Source organism: Polypterus senegalus, chromosome 10 (assembly GCF_016835505.1).
Source record: "Polypterus senegalus isolate Bchr_013 chromosome 10, ASM1683550v1, whole genome shotgun sequence".
NCBI classification, from domain to species: domain Eukaryota; kingdom Metazoa; phylum Chordata; class Cladistia; order Polypteriformes; family Polypteridae; genus Polypterus; species Polypterus senegalus.
Window position 1 is genome coordinate 94,665,592 of NC_053163.1, and position 27,133 is coordinate 94,692,724.

Here is a 27,133-nt window from a genome sequence, read left to right on the forward strand (position 1 = left end):
GTCACAACAGTACATTGTTCATTTACTGATGAAAATGGTTCAAAGCAAGTGGCTATATCTAACTGTAACTGAGCTGAAGAGTCCTCCTTGGCTTAGACATGCGCTCCATTATTTCAAAATCCATCCATTTTTTACTGTTTTCAGTTTGTTATAACTTTTTTCAGAGTTCCCTTTGGGGAAAACTACATTTGAAGGTAAACAAAACTAGTCCCTGATGGTGCATTGATTATAGGTGAAGCAGGCAGCAACAGGTGTATTATACTTTTGAATGACTGAAAATTATGTGGTTTTAGGTGTCTCTCTTTAGGTTTTAAAAATTATTTTAAGTTTTGCGCTCATGACTGCAAAAATTCAGCTTCTATGTCGTTCATTTGACAAAAATGAATTAAATGGATATCTGTTAAACTGACCTTACATTCTGTGTTACACTATAGGCAATTCTGTGCCAAAAGCCACAGAGAGTGCTTTGAAACCTCCAGGCTCCACGATGTCTACAAGGCAACTTCCACGACCTTCTCTGAGACAAAGTTTAAAGCCGAGGACCCTTCAGAAAGGTAACCTTTACTTCCTAAAGCAAATTAGGAGATCTGTTTTGACTAAAGTAATCTTGTCAGTGGTTTACTGATCCATTATGTATAGTTTTATAGGACTGTGCTGCTCATAGTTTTGTGCTTTTAGTTTCCCAGGTTCCTACTGTGACAAAGTTAAAATCGGCCCCTTTTGACAGGACACCCTTGATCCAGAAAAATGGTAGTATAAAGTCTCTTATTATGGTGCTTTTTTAGCATGTTGTCGTGCATATGGTGGTAAATATGAACAGCTTGGAAAACCTTTTTTGTATGCATTTAAATTTGTTTTATTTAATTAGAAACTCTGAATTCTACTAACCCAGTGGCTAAGGAAAATAAGGTAGCCTCAAGAACTAAAGATAAGTTAGAAGGTAAGATCTTTTGGTGCTACTAAATATAAATTCTGTTACCTAAAAGGGAACACTTATTCTAAAATTGTAGTGCTTATTGAAGCACATTATTGAATTTGAGTAAGCACTAATTTATACTGGGGGGAGAAACTGTTCAAGGCATGTTATAATTGTGGGTAAAACTGCTTGGCAGTCAGGAAATCATGAGTTTGAACTCCTTCACGAACTACCCAATGTAAAGAAATTCAAAGTAATTTGTGTTGTACATATTAAATGCATACTTCATCTAGAATGTATGTCTGCTGTCTATCCATGTTTCTCTCTCTCTCTCTCTCTCTCTCCTAAACCCTCATATTGCTGTTGTACAGTAAACCCTAATTTATCGCAGTTAATCCGTCCCAGACTCTACCGCGATAAATGAATTTCCGCAAAGTAGGGTTCTTTATTTATAAATCTAATATTTTCACAGTTAGAGCATAGAAAACCTGTTTACGACCTTCTAAATAGGTTTTTTTTAACATTATTAGAGCCCTCTAGACATGAAATATCACCCTTTAGTCAAAAGTTTAAACTGTGCTCCATTACAAGACAGAGATGACAGTTCCATCTCACAATTAAAAGAATGCAAACATATCTTCCTCTTCAAAGGAGTGCATGTCAGGAGCAGCGAATGTCAGAGAGTGAGAGCGAGAAAAGCAAACAATCAAAAATCAATAGGTCTGTTCGGGCTTTGTGCAAAGCACAGTATGCAAAGCACCACCTGACAAAGCAGCTGCAAGGAAAGGAGCAATGTGAAGGTAGTCTTTCAGCATTTTTTAGAGGAGTGTTGGTATCCTCTAGGGCAGTCTGCGAACAGCCCCTCTGCGAACAGCCCCTCTGCGAACAGCCCCTCTGCGAACAGCCCTCTGCGAACAGCCCCTCTGCGAACAGCCCCTCTGCGAACAGCCCCTCTGCGAACAGCCCCTCTGCGAACAGCCCCTCTGCGAACAGCCCCTCTGCGAACAGCCCCTCTGCGAACAGCCCCTCTGCGAACAGCCCCTCCGTCAGTAGCAGAGAATGTCAGAGCGAGTGAGACACAGAGAAAAGCAAACATTCAATAATCAATACGTGCTGTTTGGGCTTTCATGTATGAGAAGCACCACACGGGAAGCATATTGTATATCATTGAGGAGTTTTATTTAATATGTGCTCTGATTGGGTAGCTTCTCAGCCATCCACCAGTAGCGTCCCTTGTATGAAATCAACTGGGCAAACCAACTGAGGAAACATGTACCATAAATTAAAAGACCCATTGTCCGCAGAAATCTGCGACCCAGCGAAAAATCCATGACATATATTTAGATATGCTTACATTTAAAATCCGGGATGGAGTGAAGCTGCGAAAGTCGAAGTGCGATATAGCAAGGGATCACTGTACACTCTTTATCTTCTGCTTACTACCTTGCCTTTAGTTAACTGGTCTTATTGCTTCTGACGAATGTTTGGAAGCCTTATAATCCTAAAAGGAAACATTGTTTTTACAAAAGGGACAATCTGCCATTTTTTGTTCATTTTGAAGTTAAAGGGCCGTCTTGCAATTGCATTTGTATTATGTTAGAGTTGTAATTTTGGATTTGTGTGTCTGGATGAGGTTTAATAACTTTAGTGGTTATTGGGGACCGACAAGCATTTTTTAAATTTCTGTGGCAAGTATCCCAAACATGGTTGTTTGAAGAAAGCTTCGTAAAAGTCAAATATGTGTCTTTATATCATTTAGGTACGTGTGTGTGTGTAAAACTGTAAGGGGGTAGTCTATGGTGTGGAATTTTGTAAGTGACCAGTGATTAGCTATTATGTACTAAACTTGTATGAATAACTAGCTTTTGTAACCTTTTTGCATGATAGTGTGTTTTTAATTCAGCACCAAGTCAAAATGATGCTCAAACCCACAAAATCAAATATTGTTGCCACTGAATTTCTGTTTCTAGGGAACAATATGCCTTATTAGATTAATTCATTCCTAGTTGTTGCTTTCAAAGGCCAATCGCCTTCATGTGGCATATAAAGGACATATGCTAAAGAATTTTTTTGTGGCTGCAAATTTCCTGAAGATGATTCCATGGCTGACTGGCCTTCAAATTATTGGAAGAAGAAAATAGATCTGCTATGAACTGAATTTTAATGCTGAATTGAAGAAGAATAACGGTGCGTGAGGTTCAGAGATACTGTAGAGATTAGTTGTGTGTCTGTGCACATTGGGTGCCCATAATATTAAATCCTTAAAAATGTCATCACTGAATCTGGATTTTCAGAGAGACTATTGAGATAATGAATTTGGATTTGTAGGAAAATTAAGAAGGATTTCATTACTGGAAATTAAATTTGGATGTATCACTATTATCCACAGTCCAAACAGTTAAACCAAAGGAAGCATTATGGTTCTCTAACAGCAGAGAAATACTGTCCCTGATAGTGCTAACAAGATCATGTGAACAAATTAGTTTTGATGTTTTTTAGTTGTAGTCGATATTGATTATATGTCTCGAAAGGCCTATATAACCGGTTAATTACTCTGATTTGCTTTGGCAGTTTCAGCAGTCAGCTGAGAGCAATGATACACGTTATCATCCTAATTCTGCATCATGGCAATGCCTGTGCTTGCAGTTTCCATCCTTGCACCTGTTCTCTAATCTGAAGAGTATTATATCCATGAAAGGTGTTATGCCAGTGATGAAGAAATCAAATCAGCTATAGAAGACCGGTTGTACAAGCAAGATGCTGTTTTATTTTTATTTGAACAGCACAGAAAAACTATTTAAAAAAAAAAAAAAAATATGTATACAATTAACAGTGTTTAAGCACAGTATGAAAATGCATACAATATATCTATTAGATAAACATATATTTGTGTAAAGGTATATTTGGGAATCAAAATGTTTAACAAAACATGTTAGTTCTTAACTCTTCAAAGGGGACTTAATCTTAGAAAGTATTTCCCTTTAGTAGGGAAGAGAGTAGGATTTTTTTTTTTTTTTATTGTCCTGTCTCATTATATCTTAACCCACCTTGTGGTGATGTCCATACAGTTCCTGCAATATTTTGCTCCCTTATCCCTTCTTAACAACATAAAATAGTTGGTTGAGAGTTTTAGTCTGAAGTTGAACTATATAGCACTCAATCCAAACTGTTCTGCAACCTATAGTATACAAGGTATCCTGCAACAGGGGTTGCTTTCAAAATGCAATTTTATCTTCATTAACACTCTTCTGTTATGTGGAGAGCAAATTAGTTGCCAAATATTGGTCTCTATGCAGTTAAAACATACAGAGCACTCCTTTGGTGTGTGTTTTTTTTTATTTATCACTGTATTAAAACATTTTTAGTTATTTTGTAAAGATATTGCCTGCTGCTGCATTGATATTGCAGGCTTGTGCTTGAGCGAATGAAATTGTTCACAAAAGGTACTTTAACGTGTTAATTTTCTTTTTATAACCGGGCATACGTTAATGCTGGAGATGCTTAAATTATTAGCCATGATTCATATCTACGTCCCGCAATACTTACCTCTTTAACATTTGCTAATGTTTTACACACAACAGTGGCCAGTGGCCTGTCACTGCTACTTTTGCATCATTAATCAAGAAAGCCCAGCAAAGACTACACTTCCTGAGGCGGCTGAAGCAAGCACGTCTTCCCCCTTCCATCCTCACCATGTTCTACAAGAGGCACCATAGAGCGTGTCCTGACCAGCTGCATCACTGTCTGGTATTGCAGCTGCAACATATCCGACCGCAAGCGCCTGCAAAGGATAGTGAAGACAGCAGAGAACATTATTGGGGTGCCTCTCCCTTCACTACAGGACATATTTTACAAACACAGTGTCCGCAAGGCCTGCAGCATTGTGCAGGACCCCTTACACCCCTCACATGGACTTTTTACACTTCTGCCATCCAAGAGTAGATACTGCAGAATCAAAGCCAAATCTGCCAGGCTGCAGGAGAGTTTTTACCCCCAAGCTGTTAGACTCCTTAACACCAGGCTGCCCACTGGGACCTTCCACACGGCCTCAACCACCACTAAAAACAGAACTTTTATACATGAAAACCACTGTCCTGCAAAGATTAGTGTGCATGTAGAAAAGAACTGAAAATCTCATACTGACCTTTAAGGATTTTAACACTCTTGATATCCTTATGCTATGAAACATTCTGACCTGTCATTGTTTACACACGTCTTAAACTATTATCATACACTGATAATTTCTATATTATCTATTATTTATTATTTATTTATTTATTATATTACATATCTTACACATCAATATTGCTGCTACTTCTTTGTCCTATCTTTGCACAATGTCTTGTCTTGTTTGTGTTATAATTTTAAATTTTTATTCTATTTTTAATTTACTATTTGCACATCATGTTGTTACACTGTGGACCCTGAGCTTCGCAATTTCGTCTATCTGTATACTTGTATATGGTTGAGATGACAAAGTTCACTTTGACTTTTGACTTTGATTGATCAAATACAAAATACCTTCAGAATATCTTGGCAAGTTCTTCTTGCTATCCCTGGGCTTTTCCCTATAAAGGACTATCAAGATCTCTACCCTTTTGAATGGGCTGCATGAACCAAATGGAACTGTATGGTCAAGATTGGCAACCCCAGCTTCAAAACCTTTTAGAAGGGCTAGAGGCTGGCCATATTCCTCCTACTTCCTAGTTTTCATCCCAATTTGTCACAAGGCCCTCTGTTTGGTATGTCTTTCTCCACTGGGGCCCAATGGTGATGGACAGAACCATTTTTACAACTTCAACTTCAGTGGGTGGGTTTGGCTATGACAAGATCATGTGTGTTGGCTGCCTTTAAGACTTAATTTTGGTTTGACTTTTGGCAATCGTTGTAAAGTTTGTATCCTTCTACCTATCCTTTGCTTTCCCTCCTTTCCACTTTGTTCCTTGCTTACAAGTGACGTCAATGCTCTGTCATTTCAAACTGTTGGCCAGTTCTTGTGAGCGAGTTCAAGCATTAATGGTGGAAAGTTGGAGTACATATTTTTAGTGCTGCTGTTGCCATTTTTGGTCTAGCTTCTTGGCCTGCTTTGTTTAAAAGCAAGTACCCCCATCAATTATTTCACACTGCCTGGGGCACAACCCAACATTTCCAGATATGTTTCAAGATTATGGTGCCATTTGGATGCCACCAAAGGAATGCTCCAATTGGTGTGTCATTGTAGACACCCAATGTCACTTGTTTCTGGTTGGCCCCATTAGGTGGGGAAGTCTGCTCCCAGCGTGTACAAGGACTCGGATGCTTTTTTTTATTTTTATTTTTTTAAATCATCCCATCGGTTGTTTACATGATGGTTCAAAAGAAGAGTGGATCTAATGGACCCCTTTTCTCATACTTGACCCCAATTGTCTTCTAAAACTATTATTTCTGTTGCTAGCCTCCTATCCCGTAACAGCATGATGTCATTCCATACCTGTGAGCATTTATCTAAACCTTTTTGCTAAACTCTTGGTTAGATGTATTGAGTTAAAAGTAATTCTAGTTTTCTTTATGAGCTGTATAATATAGTCTTGGTCACATAGTTTATTCTCTTAAAAGCTAAATCTCTTTTGAAATTATCCACATATTAAATATTAAGTCTCTCATTTAATAAACTGAATAAACTTGTCATCCTCATTAAAGCACATTATCAAGTGAAAAGAACTGAAGAGACATTATAAACATGCATCCACTCATCTGTCTGTCCATCTTCCAAACCCGCTTATCCAGGGCAGCGTTGCGAGGCAGCTGAATTCTACTTTAGCTGTGCAAATCCACCTAACCTGAATGCATTTGGACTGTGGAATGATACTGAGAAAAGCATGCAGGCATCACCTGGAACACAATCACTGATCTCCTTCACTGTGAGAGAGCAGTGTTACCATTATAGTTCTGTGTCACCTATCAATAGTAATAAGCTGGAGTCTATCCCAGAAAGTTTTGGATGCAAAGCAGGAACAATCCCTGGCCAATGAAACGCAGGGTAAGCGCACACACTCGCTCTCTCGGGCCACTTTATCAATGCCAGTTCACCTAAGTGTTCTTAAGTCGTACAAGTTTAGTACAAATGTTTTAACATAGGTGGAGTGGTAGCACAGAGCTATCATTCTTGCCTCATGGGCCAAGTTCTATATAGAAATCGCATATTTTCCCTTCTGTATTTGCAAATGAATTATCAATTTGACTATGTTTGTGTTTTAACTGAAAAAATTGTTCTTTGTTTTATTAGCATATCCTCATGCAGAGCAACTCACCATGTGTTAAAAATTTCAATAATTGATTTGTAGCAGTTCAGACCCCCTTTTTTTTTTATTTATTTATATATATATATATATATATATATATATATATATATATATATATAAAAACTGTTTTATTGGAAAATACAGTGTTCAAGTGGCTTAGTCCTTTCAAAAACCAAAGGCTTTTATTAAAAATACAATGCAGTGTACAGTAGACCCCTGTGGAGACGCGGTTTAGGGTTTGTGTATTTTTCCTTTGAACCTAGCTAATAATTGTTAGTGGAAACCGCAAATATCCTCAACGATTTTCTATAGCTTTTTTCGTGGCAATACTGCACTGCAGCAAGAACAGGAAACGACTGTAGAGGAAAACACGGCTTGTGATGGTGAAAGTAGCCAATAGAATTTTAAACTATAACTCCCAGCAGTCCCTGCAGTGGCTTCATTTGGCCTTCTGCTGAACGTGCAGGGGCTATTGGGAGTCAAACGTCAGCTCAGCTTTTAAAAAGGGGGCTGGTGACCAAGAGAGAAAAAAAAAATTTGTAATTTGTGTTTCAAGTTCCTGTCTCTCTGCCTGCCTTCTGTGGGGTTACCTGTACATACTGTATTTGTTTTGTCCTGGATCGTTTCGTGGTTGGGGTCTGGATTGTCTGCCGTCTGCCTGTGTACATGAGGACTGTAAGTGGATTCATTGCTATCCTGCAATGAAAGGAGCGCTCCTGAACCCATCCACCCGTCTTCACCATTTCAGGAACTACCGGCAGGACTGTCTTTACATTCCCATTCAACATGCGAATCTCTGGACTATCTATTATCATCATTACATTTCATCCGTTGCCATTTTTAATGGACTTTACTGTGTGTTTTGTTACTGCTTTGTTGCATTTTTAATGTATAATCGCCGTAATGGGAACAGGGTGGTATTGTTGTTTTTCATTTGTTTTCATTACATTCTTTATTTGCTGTTTGATTACCGGTTTGCTTTTTTTTTTTGTCTCTGTTTGTGAGTACATGCGGGTCTTGTCAAGGCTGGGTGCGTTCCTGGAGTCTCCACCATAAAAAATAATAAATCACGGTCTTCTCGATGGTGTGAATCTTAGTGGCACCGGACTGCTACAGCGGTATTCATTTCTCCTTGCTGCTGTTTGACAGCTGCCCTGTGACGCATCTCCAGCTGAGTGTTCTCATGTTTTCCTTTTTTTTTCTTCTTAATCCTTAAACTGCCACAGCTGGCTATAGTCGTTTCCTAGTGCCATTTGCCAGCATGTAGGAACCAAGTATATTCGGCGAAACACATTCATTGAACGCTGCAACCGGCTATTGCTGGTTCCCAAAGCAATTTACCAGCACGCCGGAGCTGATCGGTCAGTGCCGTACATTCATTGAGTAGCCAGCTCATGACCACTGCCAGCTCCTGCAGCACTGCAGCCTCACTGTCTCTGGGATTGAGCCGCTGCACTAGACTAGCCTGCCAGCGTCAGCGTTTACCTCTGTGTGCAGCTAGTTCAAGCGCAGTTGGCTCGGTGATTTACTGAATTTCATCAATGGAGCCAGTTGCACCTTGTACAAATTGTTCCAGTAGTTTTTAAAATAGTTTTTACAGTTCATTGACAGTGTGTAAAATGATCAGTGTTGCAGTAATTGTGATGCTCTTTGCATGAAAAAAGGTGTTCCATTAAAATTTCACTTTTTCTTTGTGAATTGTGATGTTTACTTAAAGTACAGCAAAAAAGTATTTGGCATTCAGGGATGCATTAACCCCCAAGTATGTGGCAGTTAAGGGTTAAAGCCCCAAGATGCCGTCGAAATGCCCTGTACCTTCCAAGGCTTCTGGCAATGAAAACACGCTTGCATGAATTAAAGTACTTATAGTGGTAACATCGGTATTTTACATTCTAGCAATGCGGGTGACCTATCAGTACAGTATTGTATAGTATATGGGGCTACCTTTACATTCTTTTTTTGGGTAATGTATTAAGCTGAGGTTGAAATTTAAAGTATTTTGTGACATATTTATGGTTTAAGCTATAAAAATAGATATTTTTTTAACCACATCCATAATTTGCGGTTTTTCACAATTAGCTGGTGCTCTAGGAACGTAACCCTTGTGAATTTCAATGGTGTACTGTAGTCACTCAAGTTCAAATTTTTTGGTGTGGCTGGTCATAACTCTACCTGCTCCATCTGCTGTAAGCAGAGAAGCGAGCAAGAAATGTATCCTATCCTTGAGAAAAATAGTAACAAGAATATGTGATTAATTTTTTAACTTTATCCCCTTTTTTTAATGCCTAATATTCCCAACTTGATCTGACACTTAAGAGTGAAGTGATCACTTTGGAACTGAATATTAGACGGGGGTCAAAGTTTCAGCCCCAATTCATGTACCAAAAAGTAAATTGTCGGAAAATTAACAAAATAGTATTCAATGTTATACAGTATGTTTGAAAATTATTCTGTAGTATAATATACTTCTAAGAAAAGACAAGTGAATTTTGTACATTACAAAACGCAAGATTATTAGAGATTGCACTGCCAGAATTCTAAGTAGAATTTATCAGCAGCTGTCTTAAATTTTGTATATTTTGGTGTAGTGACAGTGTGAAAAATAAGTTCAGGATGTCTATTTCCCAACCAGACCCTGAGCTTTATCAGTCTGAATACATACTGAATGACTAATTCATTGCATTTATCCATTGTATATAAATCCCCTTAATATCTTTTCAGAATCGTGGGCAACTGTAATCTATTCCACCAGCACTGGGATTAACCAACTCTACAGAGTTCACATAGAAAATTAATGCATGTTGTATGTAGAACAGCAACCAGACTTGCATATATGTGGGAGACAGACCCATATAGATCTCTTTATAGAACGTAAAGACTTCTCACTGATGGAGGACAGGCTGAAATTCAAACCTAGAATACAGAAGCTGTGAGGGAGCATAATTATTGTGCCACCAAAGATTGATTCTGAATTTTTACAAAACTTTAGGATTCATCTTAATCCCCAAGGATCTGGTGTTAGAAGCAAAAAGGCAATGTGTGGAAGAACAACTTAAACATGTATCGATTTTTCTATATATCAATATGTAAATGTCTCTATAATGATAGGTACATGAAATGTTATCAAAAAGCGTGGTTGGCAGTAGCACTTTAGGGACTTTCAAAACTATACCTGATGTTATTTTCTAGGAATTAAGTGGATAGGATTAGCGATCTTTGTTGGGATGAATGTCCTATTCTTGTCTAGGTTGTTCTAATATTTTGATTATATAATTCTATATGCTGTTCTTCCAAAAAAAAAAAATATGTACTGTATATGCATAGATACTTACATTTAATGGATGACTGTGCATGTGTGTGTATATATGTAATGTTTGTTTCTAATTTATTCAGTCTCCTCTATTACTAATACTCAGTTGGACAAGCCAGCCTCTTTGGTGAAGACAAATGGTATGTGTAAAACTTTTTTTTTTTTTTTTTAATACAGTAATTGTATCCTCTTATCGGTTTAGGTGATTAGACAATGTTGAAAGCATCACCACGCATTCCACAATTTTGAAATATTTGCTTAGAAGAATTTTAAAGAAGAAAAAAATTTGCATTTATGTTTACTCTATTCTGTTCATTGCAAATTCCAAATCTGAGTAATAAAACCATTTCTTAAATGATGTATCAAGGACATGTTACACAATAGTGTTTAAAATAATGTACATGCCACAGTCCCACATGTACTTTGTTCTCTGCTTATTTTGTTGCTGTTGCTTTGCTTCATTCCTTTTTCTTTTTCCTTATTGTAATCTTTTAATTTTTTACTTTCCTCTGAAATTCAGTTGATGCATCATCACCTAGCTGCAACAAAGGAGCTGCCTGTAAAGAGAATAATGGTGAGAGTCTTGTGTATTTGATGTTCCATAATGAAATATGTTAATGGGTAAGTTTGGGAAAGCTTAGAAATTCCAGGGAAGTTCCTGAAGACTTGCCAAGGATTGAGGGTCCTGTTTTTTCCAACTCCCTATGTTGTCACATTGTCCCTAACCAAAAAGAGCAGATGGAGACAGTTTAAAGGATAATGTGACTGTTTAAACTTGTATAGTTAACCTGCATATCTGTGAACTGAAACTTTTTGGTTTTGTTATATATATTAATAATGACATTAAATTCTGTTTACAAAAATGTTGTATTTGCTTCTGTGTAATTACTTCTGAGGCACCAGGGAAGTGCACAGTCTTGTAAAGGACAGTTATTTAAACTTGGTACTCACACCAGCAGTAATTATGGGATTCATGCTAGAGAAAACCTTTGTCACATTATGCAACTTTTCCAACAATGCTAAGATTATGTAAATAGAGGCTACGACTTAACAAGTTGGAGGCAAGTCGGCAGCACACTGTGGTGAAGCCAATTCATTAATATGACATGGCAGCAAAAGAGGTTTGATATCTTCATTAGTTGCAAAGGTGGGATGTGACTACAGGAGAGCTGACAATCAATGAATGATAATTGTAGTTGGCTGTCGGATAAAGGGGACGAACATGACTGTCCGGCAAGATGCATGCTTAGTTGGTAATGAGACGGTCTGGGATTTTCAATCCTGTAATTTGACATGGTGCAGCAATGAGATCAACAACTATGGTCGGAAAATCTGACATAAGCCCCACAACATAAGTTGCTTAAGTGAAGCTGGCTTTACACACAGTAGCCGAAGGGCCATGCTCACTTAAAACATACTAAAGGACATTTATTCCCATTTTATAAGTATTTATTTAGCGTAATCTGTGTTTTGTTTTATTGCAGTACTTTAAGATTATGCCATTTAGTAGGTCTTTGATATTTTGAAGTATAGATCATTAACAATGGTCTTACCAAGCAAAAACAATGCACTCCACAGAAAACGGTGATGTATAGTTAACCACATATCAGCTTTGAGGTAGAATTTTTTTTTTTTTTTGGATGTAAACAGAAATATTTAACTTGGTCAGATTTCTTAATTTCTCAATTGACATTGGTTTCAGTAATGCTAATGTATTTCTATTTAACAAGGAAAAACTCAAATTAGAAAGCATGTTGTGAGGGTACATGGTATAGATGTTAATAGATATGGCAATTTGTCAACAGTGAACTGAATACAAACTACCATTAACATGATTTCTGGAGAAACTAAACCTCAGGGTGAGGTGCACCATTCTTTGTAAGAAGCAGAGTCGCCATTCTGTTGGCCTAGTCTTTTCTGCAATTTCATATCTCGTATGCTAAAGCCCATAGTCTTACAAGGATAGGGGAAAGTTAAAGATTTGCATCTTTTACCTTTCATTCTGTAATCAGTAGCTTGATCAATGTGTCTCATCAAATACCTAGAAGAGGCAGAGCATAGAAAAAGTTAGTTATCAATTGGTAATGTTTTCAAAGGTTTTATTTTGGGTGTTTGGTGGTCTTAAAAACATTTTAATATTTCCAGTGAAGGGTATACTGTTTTCAGGTGACCTAGACAATATGATTATAATTTATTCTGATAGTCCACATGCTCACCACAAATTAGTAGTTAATTGGTAAAGTGGTGAGAGAGACAGACAATTGGAGACAGGAGATGATTAGGGTGCAAACTTAAGGTTGACTTGTCTTTTGTTCCCTTTTAGCTTGTCTGGAGTGTGAACGGTACCGGAGCCAAATTTTGAGTCTCAATGAGAGAGTTAAAGATTTGGAGGAGATGCTGAGAGCAGGTGAGGATACCACTCTGCTTTAAGAGTACTTGACTAGAGCTTCAGCTGATCATAAGCGGTCTTTTAGGTGGCTTACATTGATGAATGTGACCTTTTAAATTTACTTTTCCCTGCATTGTGATTTTTTTTTTTTTTTTTTCTTCTCCCCCTTTCTCTCGGATAGAACAGTTTGGTATTACATGTGCCTTTTTCTTAATATTGAATATGTTCCTCATACTGCATTTAAACAGTCAAAAAAAAAGTATATATATATATATATATATATATATATATATAAAAATTATTTTGACTCGCCATATATATGTTAACACTAACGGTATACAGTGGTGTGAAAAACTATTTGCCCCCTTCCTGATTTCTTATTCTTTTGCATGTTTGTCACACAAAATGTTTCTGATCATCAAACACATTTAACCATTAGTCAAATATAACACAAGTAAACACAAAATGCAGTTTTTAAATGATGGTTTTTATTATTTTGGGAGAAAAAAAAATCCAAATCTACATGGCCCTGTGTGAAAAGGTAATTGCCCCCTGAACCTAATAACTGGTTGGGCTACCCTTAGCAGCAATAGCTGCAATCAAGCGTTTGTGATAACTTGCAATGAGTCTTTTACAGCGCTCTGGAGGAATTTTGGCCCACTCATCTTTGCAGAATTGTTGTAATTCAGCTTTATTTGAGGGTTTTCTACCATGAACCGCCTTTTTAAGGTCATGCCATAGCATCTCAGTTTGATTCAGGTCAGGACTTTGACTAGGCCACTCCAAAGTCTTCATTTTGTTTTTCTTCAGCCATTCAGAGGTGGATTTGCTGGTGTGTTTTGGGTCATTGTCCTGTTGCAGCACCCAAGATCGCTTCAGCTTGAGTTGACGAACAGATGGCCGGACATTCTCCTTCAGGATTTTTTGGTAGACAGTAGAATTCATGGTTCCATCTATCACAGCAAGCCTTCCAGGTCCTGAAGCAGCAAAACAACCCCAGACCATCACACTACCACCACCATATTTTACTGTTGGTATGATGGTCTTTTTCTGAAATGCTGTGTTCCTTTTATGTCGGATGTAATGGGACATTTGCCTTCCAAAAAGTTCAACTTTTGTCTCATCAGTCCACAAGGTATTTTGCCAAAAGTCCTGGCAATCATTGAGATGTTTCTTAGCAAAATTGAGACGAGCCCTAATGTTCTTTTTGCTTAACAGTGGTTTACGTCTTGGAAATCTGCCATGCAGGCCGTTTTTGCCCAGTCTCTCTCTTATGGTGGAGTCGTGAACACTGACCTTAATTGAGGCAAGTGAGGCTTGCAGTTCTTTAGACGTTGTCCTGGGGTCTTTTGTGACCGCTCGGATGAGTCGTCTCTGTGCTCTTGGGGTAATTTTGGTCGGTCGGCCACGCCTGGGAAGGTTCACCACTGTTCCATGTTTTTTCCATTTGTGGATAATGTCTCTCACTGTGGTTCGCTGGAGTCCCAAAGCTTTAGAAATGGCTTTATAACCTTTACCAGACTGATAGATCTCAATTACTTCTGTTCTCATTTGTTCCTGAATTTCTTTGGATCTTGGCATGATGTCTAGCTTTTGAGGTGCTTTTGCTCTACTTCTCTGTGTCAGGCAGCTCCTATTTAAGTGATTTCTTGATTGAAACAGGTGTGGCAGTAATCAGGCCTGGGGGTGGCTACGGAAATTGAACTGAGGTGTGATACACCACAGTTAGGTTATTTTTTAACAAGGGGGCAATTACTTTTTCACACAGTGCCATGTAGGTTTGGATTTTTTTTCTCCCTAAATAATAATAAACATTTTAAAAACTGCATTTTGTGTTTACTTGTGTTATATTTAACTAATGGTTAAATGTGTTTGATGATCAGAAACGTTTTGTGTGACAAACATGCAAAAGAATAAGAAATCAGGAAGGGGGCAAATAGTTTTTCACACCACTGTATACTTGTATACAATATTTGTGGACAATTTGTGCCAGATAAGGTACATGTGTTGAACATGATGGTGAACAGGCTGAGACATTCCTCTTGAATATATGAAGTATGATTTGTGAATAAATTGTTTCTGCCATTCAATTGTTAACACAATTTTGACTCACCCTATATATCATTTAAACATTGAATTTCTCTTAAAGATGCAGGCTAAAAATGTAGTTTATAGCCTCCTCCTTATTTAAGCTAAAATTAAGGCAAGTGCAATTTTGTGTTGCCAAATTTTGAATTATGTTAAACTTGATTCTTAGTGTCCTACAGATGTTGTGTTTGAGTGTTACTTTGCTGATGCTAGTCCTTGATAGTAATTCTTAAGTCATACCTACAGAGCTTGGTAGTTTAATTTTTAAAAGTACTGCCTTTTAACAGTTTTTTTCTTTTCTTTTTTTTTTTCACTTCCCAGCAACACTTGGCACCTGAATGATTTGTCTCTTCCACCACATAAATTGTTTGAGTTTTACGTTTCCCCCACAATAAGTATTTTTCATTGTGTTGCTTTTTTGGACTTAATGTATTCAGATTTTATTTTCAAAATGAATTAACCTAATGGCCTCTAGGTAAATTTAATTTAAGGTTGGTTTTAAGGTTTTATGTTGAATTGGTTGTCAAAATAAAGAACAGCAAACACTTATGTGATGATTGTTTTTTTATCCTAATATAGCACAATGATTCAATTTGTTGCCTATGCTTTCCTTATTCCTACAATATGAGTATTGGAAGCAGGAGCCTTGTGAGTGTCACTTTCTTTTTACTTTACTCAGTATTTGTCGACTGGAAAATTTTTTATTCAGTACTTTTTGACCATTTATAAATGCATTTTGATTTTGTTTCTGTATAGTGCTATCAACTCCTTACAATCACTTTGTATATAGCAACAGGTTTGGTTTGTACTTGCAAAAATACTCTGGATTGTGGAGTTTTAATAGTTCTATCCATGTTTGCTTAATGCATTGTGCTGTTAAACAGAATTTTATTTCTGTGATGGCAAATAAAACCATTACTGAATGCCTGCTACTAAGGCTCTTTTTTTATATATACATACAGATTTATGTCTTTGAAGGTCCAAATGTTCTTCTCCTTATGATTTTCTATGACCTGAAGCTTTTAATAACCTAATTTCATTAGTCTTATAAGGAAAATGTGTTTTATTGCCTCATGAAAGTAATCCCTATAGTAAATTTAGTTTCATTTATTTCATGTTCCTTGTCCTCCATTTTTGCACAGACTGGCTTTGACATGGTAGAATGAGAGAGGGGCAACACATGGGGGAGTATGTGTAGATTTCACCCAACCAAGGTTTGCAGCAAGTTTAAAATACTGCACGATAAAGGAAAGTATGTGCTTTGGTTGTATAAGGAGCAGTCTAATAACTTTCTTAAATTAGCAGTCTTGCAATATTTCAATACCAGTAACGGCACACTGCACGATAAGTGCATTGAATACACTTGACTTGAGCATTCCTAATTTTCATCCTCTTTCTCTGTACGTTTAGCATTTGTTTGCCCAGAGGTTGCTGTGCTTGCTGCTTCCTCAGCAGCTCTTCTTTTCTCCACCCTAGTGGCCTGCTGCTGCTTTTCTTTCTTCGGCATCTTTTCGTGTTAAAACTGATTAAGTCAGTATTAGTGTTGCAATTACTTAGTACGTTTTCCTTAATTTTTCACTTAAGCTGGCACTTAGATCATTCTTCAGGCAGATAAAAGACTTAAGATATGAAGAGGTAGGTGAAGTGACAGCAAAGGTGGTAGGGATGCGAACGGCGACAGTATGCATGCGCCTCACAGCCGCCCTGCTGGACACTGTTGATAGTTGGTTCTAATATAAAATAAAAAGAGCAATAACCTTGGTCAATCATCACTATGAAAGCAGATAGTAGACGTCACATAGTATATGTGTACCAAATTTCAGGTCAATAGTTCAAATGGTTTGCGAGCTATAGGTGATTTCAAATCCCAGACAGACTGACAGCCTCGGTACTGTATTATATAAGAAGATATTGTAATAATGTAAAACAAACTACTTGGTGTCTAATGGCACATTTAATTCCACCAGCCGATATGTGCTTGATGAATTGTAATTCAGCAATGAAACTAGGAAGCCAGATTTATTTTTTGTGGTTGTTATATCCCATTCTTTGAAGTTATGCCTGATTAACCTTTCAATTAATATAAAAACCACCTGCTGGGTATAACAAATGCGCTATTAGCACATCTCTGTGCAACATGAATTTGATTGTTCTGAATAATCATGTAAATTTAATATGATCCTAATCATAGAATAGTAGTGCCAAGTGCTTACTAAAACAAGACATTTATCCCATATTAGTATCCATTATTAGCTATCTGTCAGTCTATAAACATTTTTATTAACTATGCTATTAATACTAAATGAAAAATATATTTCAGATATGTTATCAAATATATTACTGTCATTTTTATAATTGTACACCCTTCAGACTTTTATAAATGCATGCTATTAATAATTGCTTATAATGGCTATCTAAGTGCAGGTATGTATAAACAAGGCCATATGTCAAATTTGACTTTATAAGTTGTAACAACCCTACAAGTTAATCAAGAGCAATAATGCTATTTTTCCACATCCAAGGGAGCCTTCTTTCAGGTCAATCATATGTTTCCATGGTCTCTGCTCTCTTTTACTAGTAAAATATGCAATTTGTATAAATGATTGACTGGTATTACAAGGCCCATAATGTGCCAAGAAAACATCCCCCACACCTTTAGACCAATACCAGCCTGTACTTTTGACATAAGGCAGGTTAAGTGCATGAATTCACGCTGTTGGTACCTAATTCTGACCCTACCATCTGTGTGCCTTAGCAGAAATTGAGATTGATTAGACCAGGCTACATTTCTTCCAGTCTTCATCTGTCTGGTTGTGTCCACTGTAGCCTCCGCTTTCTGTTCTTAGCTGGCAGGAGTGGAATCCAATTTGGTCTTCAGCTATTGTAGCTTTCTGGTCAGCTCAAACTGTATGGCCATTCTCCTCTGACCTCAAACATCCACATTCATTTCAGTCTCTACAAGTTTGTGTGCGTGAAAATACCAGGAGTTACACAAACGGCTCATCTGGCACCAACAATAATGCCAAGGTCAAAATTGCTGAGATCACTTCTCTCCCCTCCATTCTAGTATTTGATATGAATGTTAACTGAACCTCCTGACCTGTATCTGCATGATTTTATGCATTGTGTAGTTCCCACATGTTTGGCTAATTAGATAATTTCATAGATTAGCAGGTGTTTGGGTGCTTCTAATAAATTGTTTGGCGAATGTAGGTTTTATGTGAGAACCTACAGCCAGAACATTTCTAGGAAAGTAATTGTATACTCATTATCTATGTTTTGAAACTAGTTCTAGCCAAATGTTGTTATAAAACAACTTTCTCAATCTCACTTAATCTGGTTCGGTGGATCACCATGTTTCTAGGATTGATAATGTGCCCAGAAATGACTGACATCCCATCCTGGGCTAATTCCAGATTAGCATTTGTGGATTATGAAGAACAGTTGTAGAAAAGGATAAATATGTAAAATGCTAAATTGGAGAATGGGGTTTGTTTTACACCTACTTAGAAAGCAGTGGCTTATTTTAAAGGGGAAATTTATGATAGTTTATATCATACATTTTATTTTTACCATTAAACCTAAGCACCAGTGCCTTTAGTCTGCTGTCACTGTGTATTTTGTGCTCTTTTTACTAGTTGCTCTTCTGATATATAAGGTATCCTTGAATGGCATGGAAACACACTCGGGTAAATCGGTGCCTCACTGCCATACTCCCTTCTGTGAAGATAACTGGTGTTATTAAATGTTGGAACAGTGTTTAGTGTTGCCTCACAAGGCCAGAGTCATGGCTTTGAATCCCAGCCCTATCACTATTTTCGTTTGCATTGATTTTTCTTCCATTCCTCACACACATGGAGAATAATTATTTGATCAAAAATGAGTGTCTTTTGCAGTAGACTGGAGTTTTTTTAGTACTGGTTTCCACCTTGTGCCTAATACAACCATTATAGGTACCAGCCTTCATGGCCCTGAATTAGACAAAATGGTTCCTGCTACCTCATGGATGAATGTTTAAAAAGTACCTGCTTCCAAGTAGGAATAAAATTTGGGTTGGGAGTGCTGCAGAAGTAGCACTCTTTAGGAAAGCAACCTTGTAATTGCCCTCAGCATTGACCTGATTAAGTGTTACCTCTGCTCCCCAAAGTCCATTTGTCCCAGCTGAGTGTATACCCTATTATAAAGCTGTGGAGTATTTTATTACTGCAACAAGTAATCAAACTTAATAATCTAAAAAATGAACATTTTGCAACTAGACTTGAAATTCGCTTTAAATACCTGTTAATCCACTTCAGTGTTGTGAAGCTCTGGAACATGTTCTGGCAGCATCAAAGCCATTATGGCTGCAATCGTGCAAAACTTCTCAGTCTCTGACACTGGATCCTGTCTGAGTCTACTGTTGACTTGGGGTCTGGGATGAAAATGGGTAAAATATCTAAAATGACAGAAAAACGAACTTGGATTCAAATCCAGAACTTAAGAGCTGTGAGTCAGCAGGGCTAAGATAATGTGTACTGTCCCTGCTTAATGTTTCACAGTACTTAGAAATTAAAAATGTCAAAGGAAATTGCAGGAATGGCTAGCAACAAATTCAAATGTGAAATAATTGCATGGTTTGGGGTGGCAAAGAAAGGGAATCAGGTATGTAAAATACTGCTGACCTTGGTAAGAACAGTGTTCCATTTGCTTGTATTTCTGTTCTTTGTCTCATTTCTTAAATGTTTTAGACTAGATTTATTTAATTTGCTATTTTTATTTATTTATTTTACAAGCCACATTGTAGGGATAAACAAATTAATCCAATATATCTGATAATTGTATTAGGTATCTTAACCAATTTTTCATGGGCTATATCAATAATTTCATGGTTTCCTGCAGTGGCTTTTACTCCAAAAGGCACATTTCCTTTCATATTTTGTCTAAATGATTATTTAGATACGTCTCGGTGAGAAGTGAGAGTTATCCACGCAAATTAACATCTGGTGACCTTGACTTGTGCCTTTATTGTATTTTATTGGTTACTCCACACTTTCAGACACTGTGTATTATACAATTGTTTATTCACGAAAATCAGGCTTGGTCATCTTGCTGTGTGGGGATGATTTTTGAGAGAAAATCAAAACTGTCAAATGACTGCTGACTTCCTAGTATTACAAAATGGTTTTGAAACACACTTGGCACCATCTAATTCAGCACCAGTGGTGCCTGTTTGGATCCCACTGTTTAGTACCACCCAAGAGTGGGATTACAACAGAAGTGAAAAAGTTAATATAAGGATAGCTTTGCTAATATTGATTATTTCCTCCACTGCCCTAAAATGCTGTACATTTATTGAAGGATTTCTTAAAACAGAAAATAGATGTATTGACTTGTGAATCTGATTTAATACCATTTAGTTGTATAGGTTTATCAATTTATTAGTTTTCTGTTCCCTCTCAGTCCCACATAGTGTCATGGACACGCACAGCTTATACAGTGTGTGCCATTTCAGATACAAGATTGAATTGTCTAGAGCCAAGGTATTGGCCAGTCACAGGGCCCACCCTCATCGGTCAAATTTAGAGACCAAGTTAACCTAAAACACACATCTTTAATATGAGAAAGAAAAAGGCATAAGCAGAGCAGTGAGGCATTACAAACCATTGTGCCATAACTTTTTTTTTTTTTTGCTTTGGCAATCATTTCTTTTTTTGATATTTTTTTATTAGGTGTCTAGGTGTTATTTTTATGTCTAAAATGTTATCCCTCACACCAATCTGATTGGTGTCCTAACCCTGTCAAATATATAGTGTCATCCACATCCTAGAGAAAGTTGTGTGCTGGGTTAACTAGTCCAGTATGTTGGTGTGTTCCTGGTACTACTGACTTCAGCTATGTCTCACTCCTGTAATGAAAAGTAGGTTCAGGAAATTAAGTGTCTTATCAACATAGGGCCATAGACGCAAGAGACAGCAACAGTGGGTGCTACAGGTACCCAGCAGCAGGCAGAAAACAGATTTCTGTTTGGTAAGTCGTTGCCTAGAGCTGTGATCGTGATCTTGCATCTCATTACCAAAGATGTAATGCATTTGTCCCCCATCTCCAACACACAAAGCACTTATTGGTAAAAGAAGCTTTGATGAATTTTACTGTTCCAGAATGTACTTTGGCGATCCATGGACTGAAGTGCTCGACAGGCTGGAGCTGAGCATTTTGTGTTCAAGAGTTTGCTTATGAGGATGGCAGATATTATGGCTTGTGGTTTTTGAAGTGGCACTTAGCATCTCTGTGTCAGCTTGTTGTACACATTTTCTTTTTATCTTTTCCGCTTTGCCCCACACTGAATGTTTGCAACAAGTAGGCAGGGCTACACCAGTCTTCCACAGCCTTACAGAGAGTCTATGCTGCCATTTTATGCAGCCAAAAAACTGACAGTGCCCCATTTTACTCTCTCCTGACAGAGAGGCATGGAATGTTCTAATTGAGAAGTGTTTTTTTTTCTTCTTTCTTCAAGCAAAGTAGGTCAGCTTGCTAGTCTTTCCAATTTAAAAGGACTCAAAAGCTTAGAGAAAATAGCAGTGGAAGAATAAAGTGCAAGGGAGCATACAATCCATAGTTTTTAAGAATAAAGTTGTAATGAGGAACAGAATGCATTTGTTTACAGTGACTGGAAATTATCTTTGGGTGTGCATGTGTTCTCATGCATAGAGGGCAGCCTTCCAGAGATCTAAAAACAGTTTTTTTTTTGTTTTTTTTTAGTGTTTAGTATTATAAATGTAATTTCTCTGTTTTAAACTAAAAGGTAAGTACAATGCTTTATAAACATTTTTAGCTATAAAATTAGGCATTCGTTTAAACAGTCTCTATAGATAATGGTGATATGATCTAACAAACAACATGCAGCATTTACATTTTCTACTCCATTGCATAATTTAAATAAGTGCCAATGTAAATTTCACGTTTAAAAAGTTAATACCCCCTAAGTTTATTTAGATTTGGGTGCAATAGAGCATGTGCAAATCATGTGAGGATTTTCTGTGACCTGCTTTATTCAAGGCATTTAGTTTGGTTTGCTCTTTAGGGTGTTATGCTGAGATTGATGGAGCTTTCTGAGGCCTTCCCAAGGAAGGTTATAGATACCTGTGAATCCACAAAGGATTTTATAAAGATCTCCAAACAATTCCACTTTCTGGAAGATCTACAAGTAGAAAAGATTTTAAAAAACTTTAAGTAATTTTAGCCTTGAGAGCAGAGGGCAAGATGCTGAAAGTAGTCTAAGAATCCCAGATCTTTACCACAGGACCTACAGGTAGTTCATGCCACTTTTGACCTCAAAATGCATGAGTCTACTTTAGAAAGAGGCTGCACATATTGGATCTACATGGGAGGTGTGCCAGGACGAAATCTTTGCGCTCCAGAAAGAACATCAGGGCTAGATTAAAGTTTGCCCATGAGCACCAAGGCAGAGACTGGGATTTCTAAAACAATGTGTTCGGAACAGACAAGGCAAAGATGGATTTAGTTGGCCATACTACCAGAAACATGTGTCAAAAACCAAAGGTAGCTTTCGACCAGAAGAACCAGATGCCATCTATAAAACGTGGCGATGGAAATGTGATTTGGGGCTGCTTTGCTGTATCGGAGCCTGGTAAGCTCAAAATCCTCAGTACATGCTTCATTGTACCTGTGGGTCATTGAGAATAATGTGAGACCATGTGTCAGAAGATTGAAGGTCATCTGAAAGTGGACATTGATACATGACAGTAACCCTAAACATACTCGTAAAACCACCAAGGAATAACTGAGAAGAAATAGAGAAATGGCCTAGTCAAAGCCTGGATGTGAATCCCATAGCAATGCTGTGGGGAATTTGAAAGACGTATATGCAAGACAGCCCTCAAACATCACACAGCTGAAAGAATTCTGTATGGAAGGGTGGGAAAAACCTTTTTCCTGTCAATGTCCAAAACGGGCAGACAGTTATGGGAAATGCCTACATGAAGGTGCAATACCAGCTATTAGAAGCATGGGTGGCTTATTTTTCCCCCACTCGGAAATAACCCATCTGTTTTTCAGTGAATACATTTTGTGTGTGTGTGTGTGTGTGTGTGTGTGTGTGTGTGTATGTATATGTGTATATGTATATAAATAAAATGTTTAAATGAAGAAATGTCCATATGTTAAAGTTTCCTTTAAAAGATCATTACAACATAAAATCAGCCCAATTTAAAGTAATAAAGAGAAGTGTAAAATCCTTAATTTAATTGTAAGGAATGAAACTTAGAAGGCTCTTCATAGATGAAGTAGTTCAGTTAGTGTCTGGGACAAGTGAAAGAATAAGAGATGACTGTATAGTTCAATCATGATGAATACACTTGGCACAGAAGAGTCTGGGTAGGGCCACTGGTTTGAACATCAGTGCTGATGGAGTGTGATGGATGCCCTTAGTGTGACGGATCAGGAGTCATGGAGCAAACTGAGGAATAGCAACAGGGTCATAATTAGCAGATGGATTGCAGTTGACAAGTATTGGTAGAGAAAGCATCCTTGTGAGAGAGAGAAAGATAATATGTATATTAAATATATAAAAATGAGATGTCTTCGTATGCTCCCTCGGGCCACATTTCCTGCAGGCTGGCCAAAGGAATTGAAGATTGCTCCATGCTTTCTGGGGGCGTATTGGCAAGAACTGTCTCTCGACTAACAGGAAGGTAGTTATGTAAGGGTAAAATGTGTGTGCATTATGTCAGCTAAAGGCTGTGTGTGCTGACTGGTGGTTTGTTTTGCTTTGTTTATTGATGCAGGTGGAGGCTAACTGGTAACTCTAAATTATGAGCGCAGGCTGACCCTTAACTTAAACCTGTAGCTTCTGAGAAATGCTCCAGCCTCCTGTGATCCTGGGTTGCATGCAGCAAGTGCAGGAATGTTGGGTTAAGTTGTGTTCATTTCTTTTAAAGGTTTAGGTTATGTGATACTGCATATCATCCATTCTGCAAATCAAGGACAAAATTTAGCTTTGTCTTTACATTGTTCCCAGCAAGTGGCTTTGGAAAAAGCCTGCTGTGCTTTTTCTTCTGTGCGTGAGTCTATGATCCTTCGTATTACGTGAAATTCAACTGAACCTATGTAGACACATCAAAGCATTCCTAGAATTCAGACGTAGGAATTGGGAGGCCCCAAACCTGAACAAAGGAACACAGCAGCCAGTCACTAACCTCGATGGAGTGGAAGGAACTGGATTTGAAGCGTGTGTGTTTTGAGAACGCATACAGGTCATGGGTTTTGGAGTGTGGCTTTTAATAACTTGTGGGCATTGTTCCAAGGAACCTGTGACTGGGATTCAGAATCTGTTTTCAGGTCAAAGCTTCCATGTGAAATTGTGAATTCATTTGTCTGTATTTTAGTTCCATGTTCCAAACCAGGTTTTTGTATCACTGGTCAGTTATCCAGGTCAAAACCTGGTGGTGCTACTAAAATATACCCCGGTTTATATGACCAGAAGGTTAATTGGGAACTAATCCTGAAGTCATTAACATTGTGAAATCCTTCCAATATTAGATGCCGGAAGGGGGAGGAAGCCACAAAAAGCCACACAAGTTTAGACTAGTGTACATGAAAAGCCTAACCCCCAGGATTATTAGCCCAAACTTGAAAGACAGGGTTACATGGACCTAAAATAAGACAGACTTTTAAACTTTAAAAAAATTCCACAAACATCAACTACTGAATATATCTATGCCAAAACCTTCAATCACTTCTTATGACCGACGCTTTTGGCCAGGATGAGATGTCATCAGATAATGTTGAACTTTCATTGAATGTTTTGATCCTAAAATGCAACATCCTCAAGATGGTGGGTCAGCAGTGGTGGCCAGTTACTGTCCCTCTTCTGTGGGATTCCAGCTCATCTCCTCTCACCTACTTCAGAGCCAACAAGATGGTCTTTCTGCTGTGTCCTCCAAACTTCAAGCTGCTACTTGCCGTTCCCTTCCTTCTATTCCCAGGGCTACTATTAACATCTTTCACATCGATTTTGCCTCGATACCTTTGCAACCTACCTCACACCCTTTGTCCCTGTATTGTTGGACCAAATCCTGATACCCGGTTGCTTGTCTCTCAGTGGCCTCTTAATATCTATCTTCCCACAGAACAGTCAGTCCCTCATGCTAACATTTTTGACTATGAACTCTAATTTGACTCCAGCGTGTGTGGTTGTTTGTCCAAGGTGGACCCTGCCTTGTTTTCTTTTAGTCAGGATGGATCTCCAGTTCTAAAAAAATAAATGAATTAATGAAGAATCTAGAATTAGATTTTAACTAACCGGGAACAGACCTGATTGTGTAAATTTGTCCAGATGCAGCTAAAATGTATTTGTTTAACGTAATTAAACATCAAACCACTTGTAATCTAAATGATTTATTCTGCTCAGTGCACCAAGAGCCAGGCTTTATCCTGATGGCAGTTCACGGCAGAGAAAACTCTTGGAAGCCGTTCCACTGTCTCAGTTTAGTCATCCGCTGGCCAGTGCCCAGGTTTGTGAAATATGAGAAAGAACTGGGCTCCCCCAAGTGAACACGAGAAGAACGCTGCAATCTGCCGAAATATACCACCCACAATTAAGCATGGCATGAAACCGAGAGGAATGTCTGGTGTCTGCTGTGACTTTGAGTAAATGCAACCATTTAGTGAAGAAAATGGAACATCTGGCCAGGGAACTGTGTGCCCAATGCCAATTGTGAATCTGGAAACAAAAGCGTCTCTTTGTGAAGCAGATATCTTTTTCTTTTTTTAAACTAGTCCATTTTACTATTTAGGTACGTCAGTAGCAGATGTCTGAGGGTCTGATAGCACGATTGACGCAGTTCGTCAGATCTTGATGCAAGATAGTTTACCTGAAGTCACAAATAATTGAATTGTACAGCAGCGTTTGATGTAATTTAACTAACCTTTCAGTCCAGTGTCCCCTGGACACCATGCAAGTCTGATCTCTGTGAAAGGCTCTCTGGCCTGCCTGCATTTATAAATTGCATTAAAAACTGAAACCCTCCAAGTGAATTACCCTGATTTGGAAATTATTGAGTCCAGATTACTTTGAGAAGTCATATCTGCGCCGGTGGGCCCAAGAGATGAGGCTCATGGTGGAATGTTTTTTCTTTCACACCATTTTCTCATCATCTGTGCAATTAATATTACAAATGTCATTGCTCAGAATATTGTATGCAAACCATAAAGGAGGAAAATCAAATTTCTAAATCGGAGCTCAGTTTTAGGTGCCTAAAGGGAACATTTAGATTTACTGTGAGGCTGGTGATAAGATTACTGCATTGACCGGTTCAGGCCACACAGTCACTCCAAGTGCTGACATTCATGGCTTTTATTGAATTTACTCGATTTACATAAGTTGTGCACATCTGCCCAGTGTCCTTGACCGGGACTATTAAAAAGATGGATGGCTGCAGTTATAATGCATGAACTTTAGGTGACATTAACATGCCTGTGGCAAAGCAAATGAGAAAATGATTGGCTTGGTGTCTGAGACCCATAAAAGGAAATGAAACACCCTCAGATGGACATCATCTTCATAAATAACTGTTTAAATAAGAAACAAAAGGACTTGCCTGTTGCTCAGCATTTTTCTAAAAATAATAAACAGAAATTTGCAAAAAACTTGAATAATGTCCATTTACTTTGAAAAAAATTGATTGTTTATCATTACAATTCTAATATATCTTAACACTTTCAACCCTGCAACAACAAGCCCCATCTGTGTGATTACTGACCTGCTCCACTTTAGTTTAGAAGAAGTATTGTGATGACAGATGAGAATGTATTCATACTGTTATGATCTGAATGGCTCATGAACTCCAAATGAGGCTTTACTACCAAAACTAGGCCTCAAGATTCCGAAGGAGGCCTAAAAGCAAAAATCAACCTTGTCCCAATCTCGAGAAGCAGTCTTGTACTGTATAGACATGCAGAGTGTCTCAAAGATTATTTTGAACACTAAATAACCAGGAGATGATAAAGAGAAATGATGTGAGAAATTGTGGTCAAAAGACAAGCAAGGAACAAAATACTGAAGGAGCCAAACGAGAACAAGTAGCCAGGATTCAAAAAGCAAAATGAATTCAAATGCCAGATTCTCAAAAGCGCCATAACTGGAACAAAAA

At 37.8% G+C, this 27,133-nt stretch overlaps 1 protein-coding gene across 1 annotated transcript in view; it reads left to right on the top strand.

Annotated features, from left to right (window-relative positions):
• The window catches only part of LOC120537350, a 45,859-nt gene extending 29,952 nt beyond the window's left edge, over positions 1–15,907 (top strand). The window contains exons 6-12 of the mRNA XM_039766235.1: positions 435–554; positions 679–750; positions 869–940; positions 10,591–10,647; positions 11,028–11,081; positions 12,831–12,914; positions 15,306–15,907. Of these exons, the coding sequence (XP_039622169.1) occupies positions 435–554; positions 679–750; positions 869–940; positions 10,591–10,647; positions 11,028–11,081; positions 12,831–12,914; positions 15,306–15,322 (476 nt within the window). The 3' untranslated portion in view covers positions 15,323–15,907. The remainder of the gene's footprint in view (positions 1–434; positions 555–678; positions 751–868; positions 941–10,590; positions 10,648–11,027; positions 11,082–12,830; positions 12,915–15,305) is intronic.
• The last annotated feature ends 11,226 nt before the right edge of the window (positions 15,908–27,133 follow it).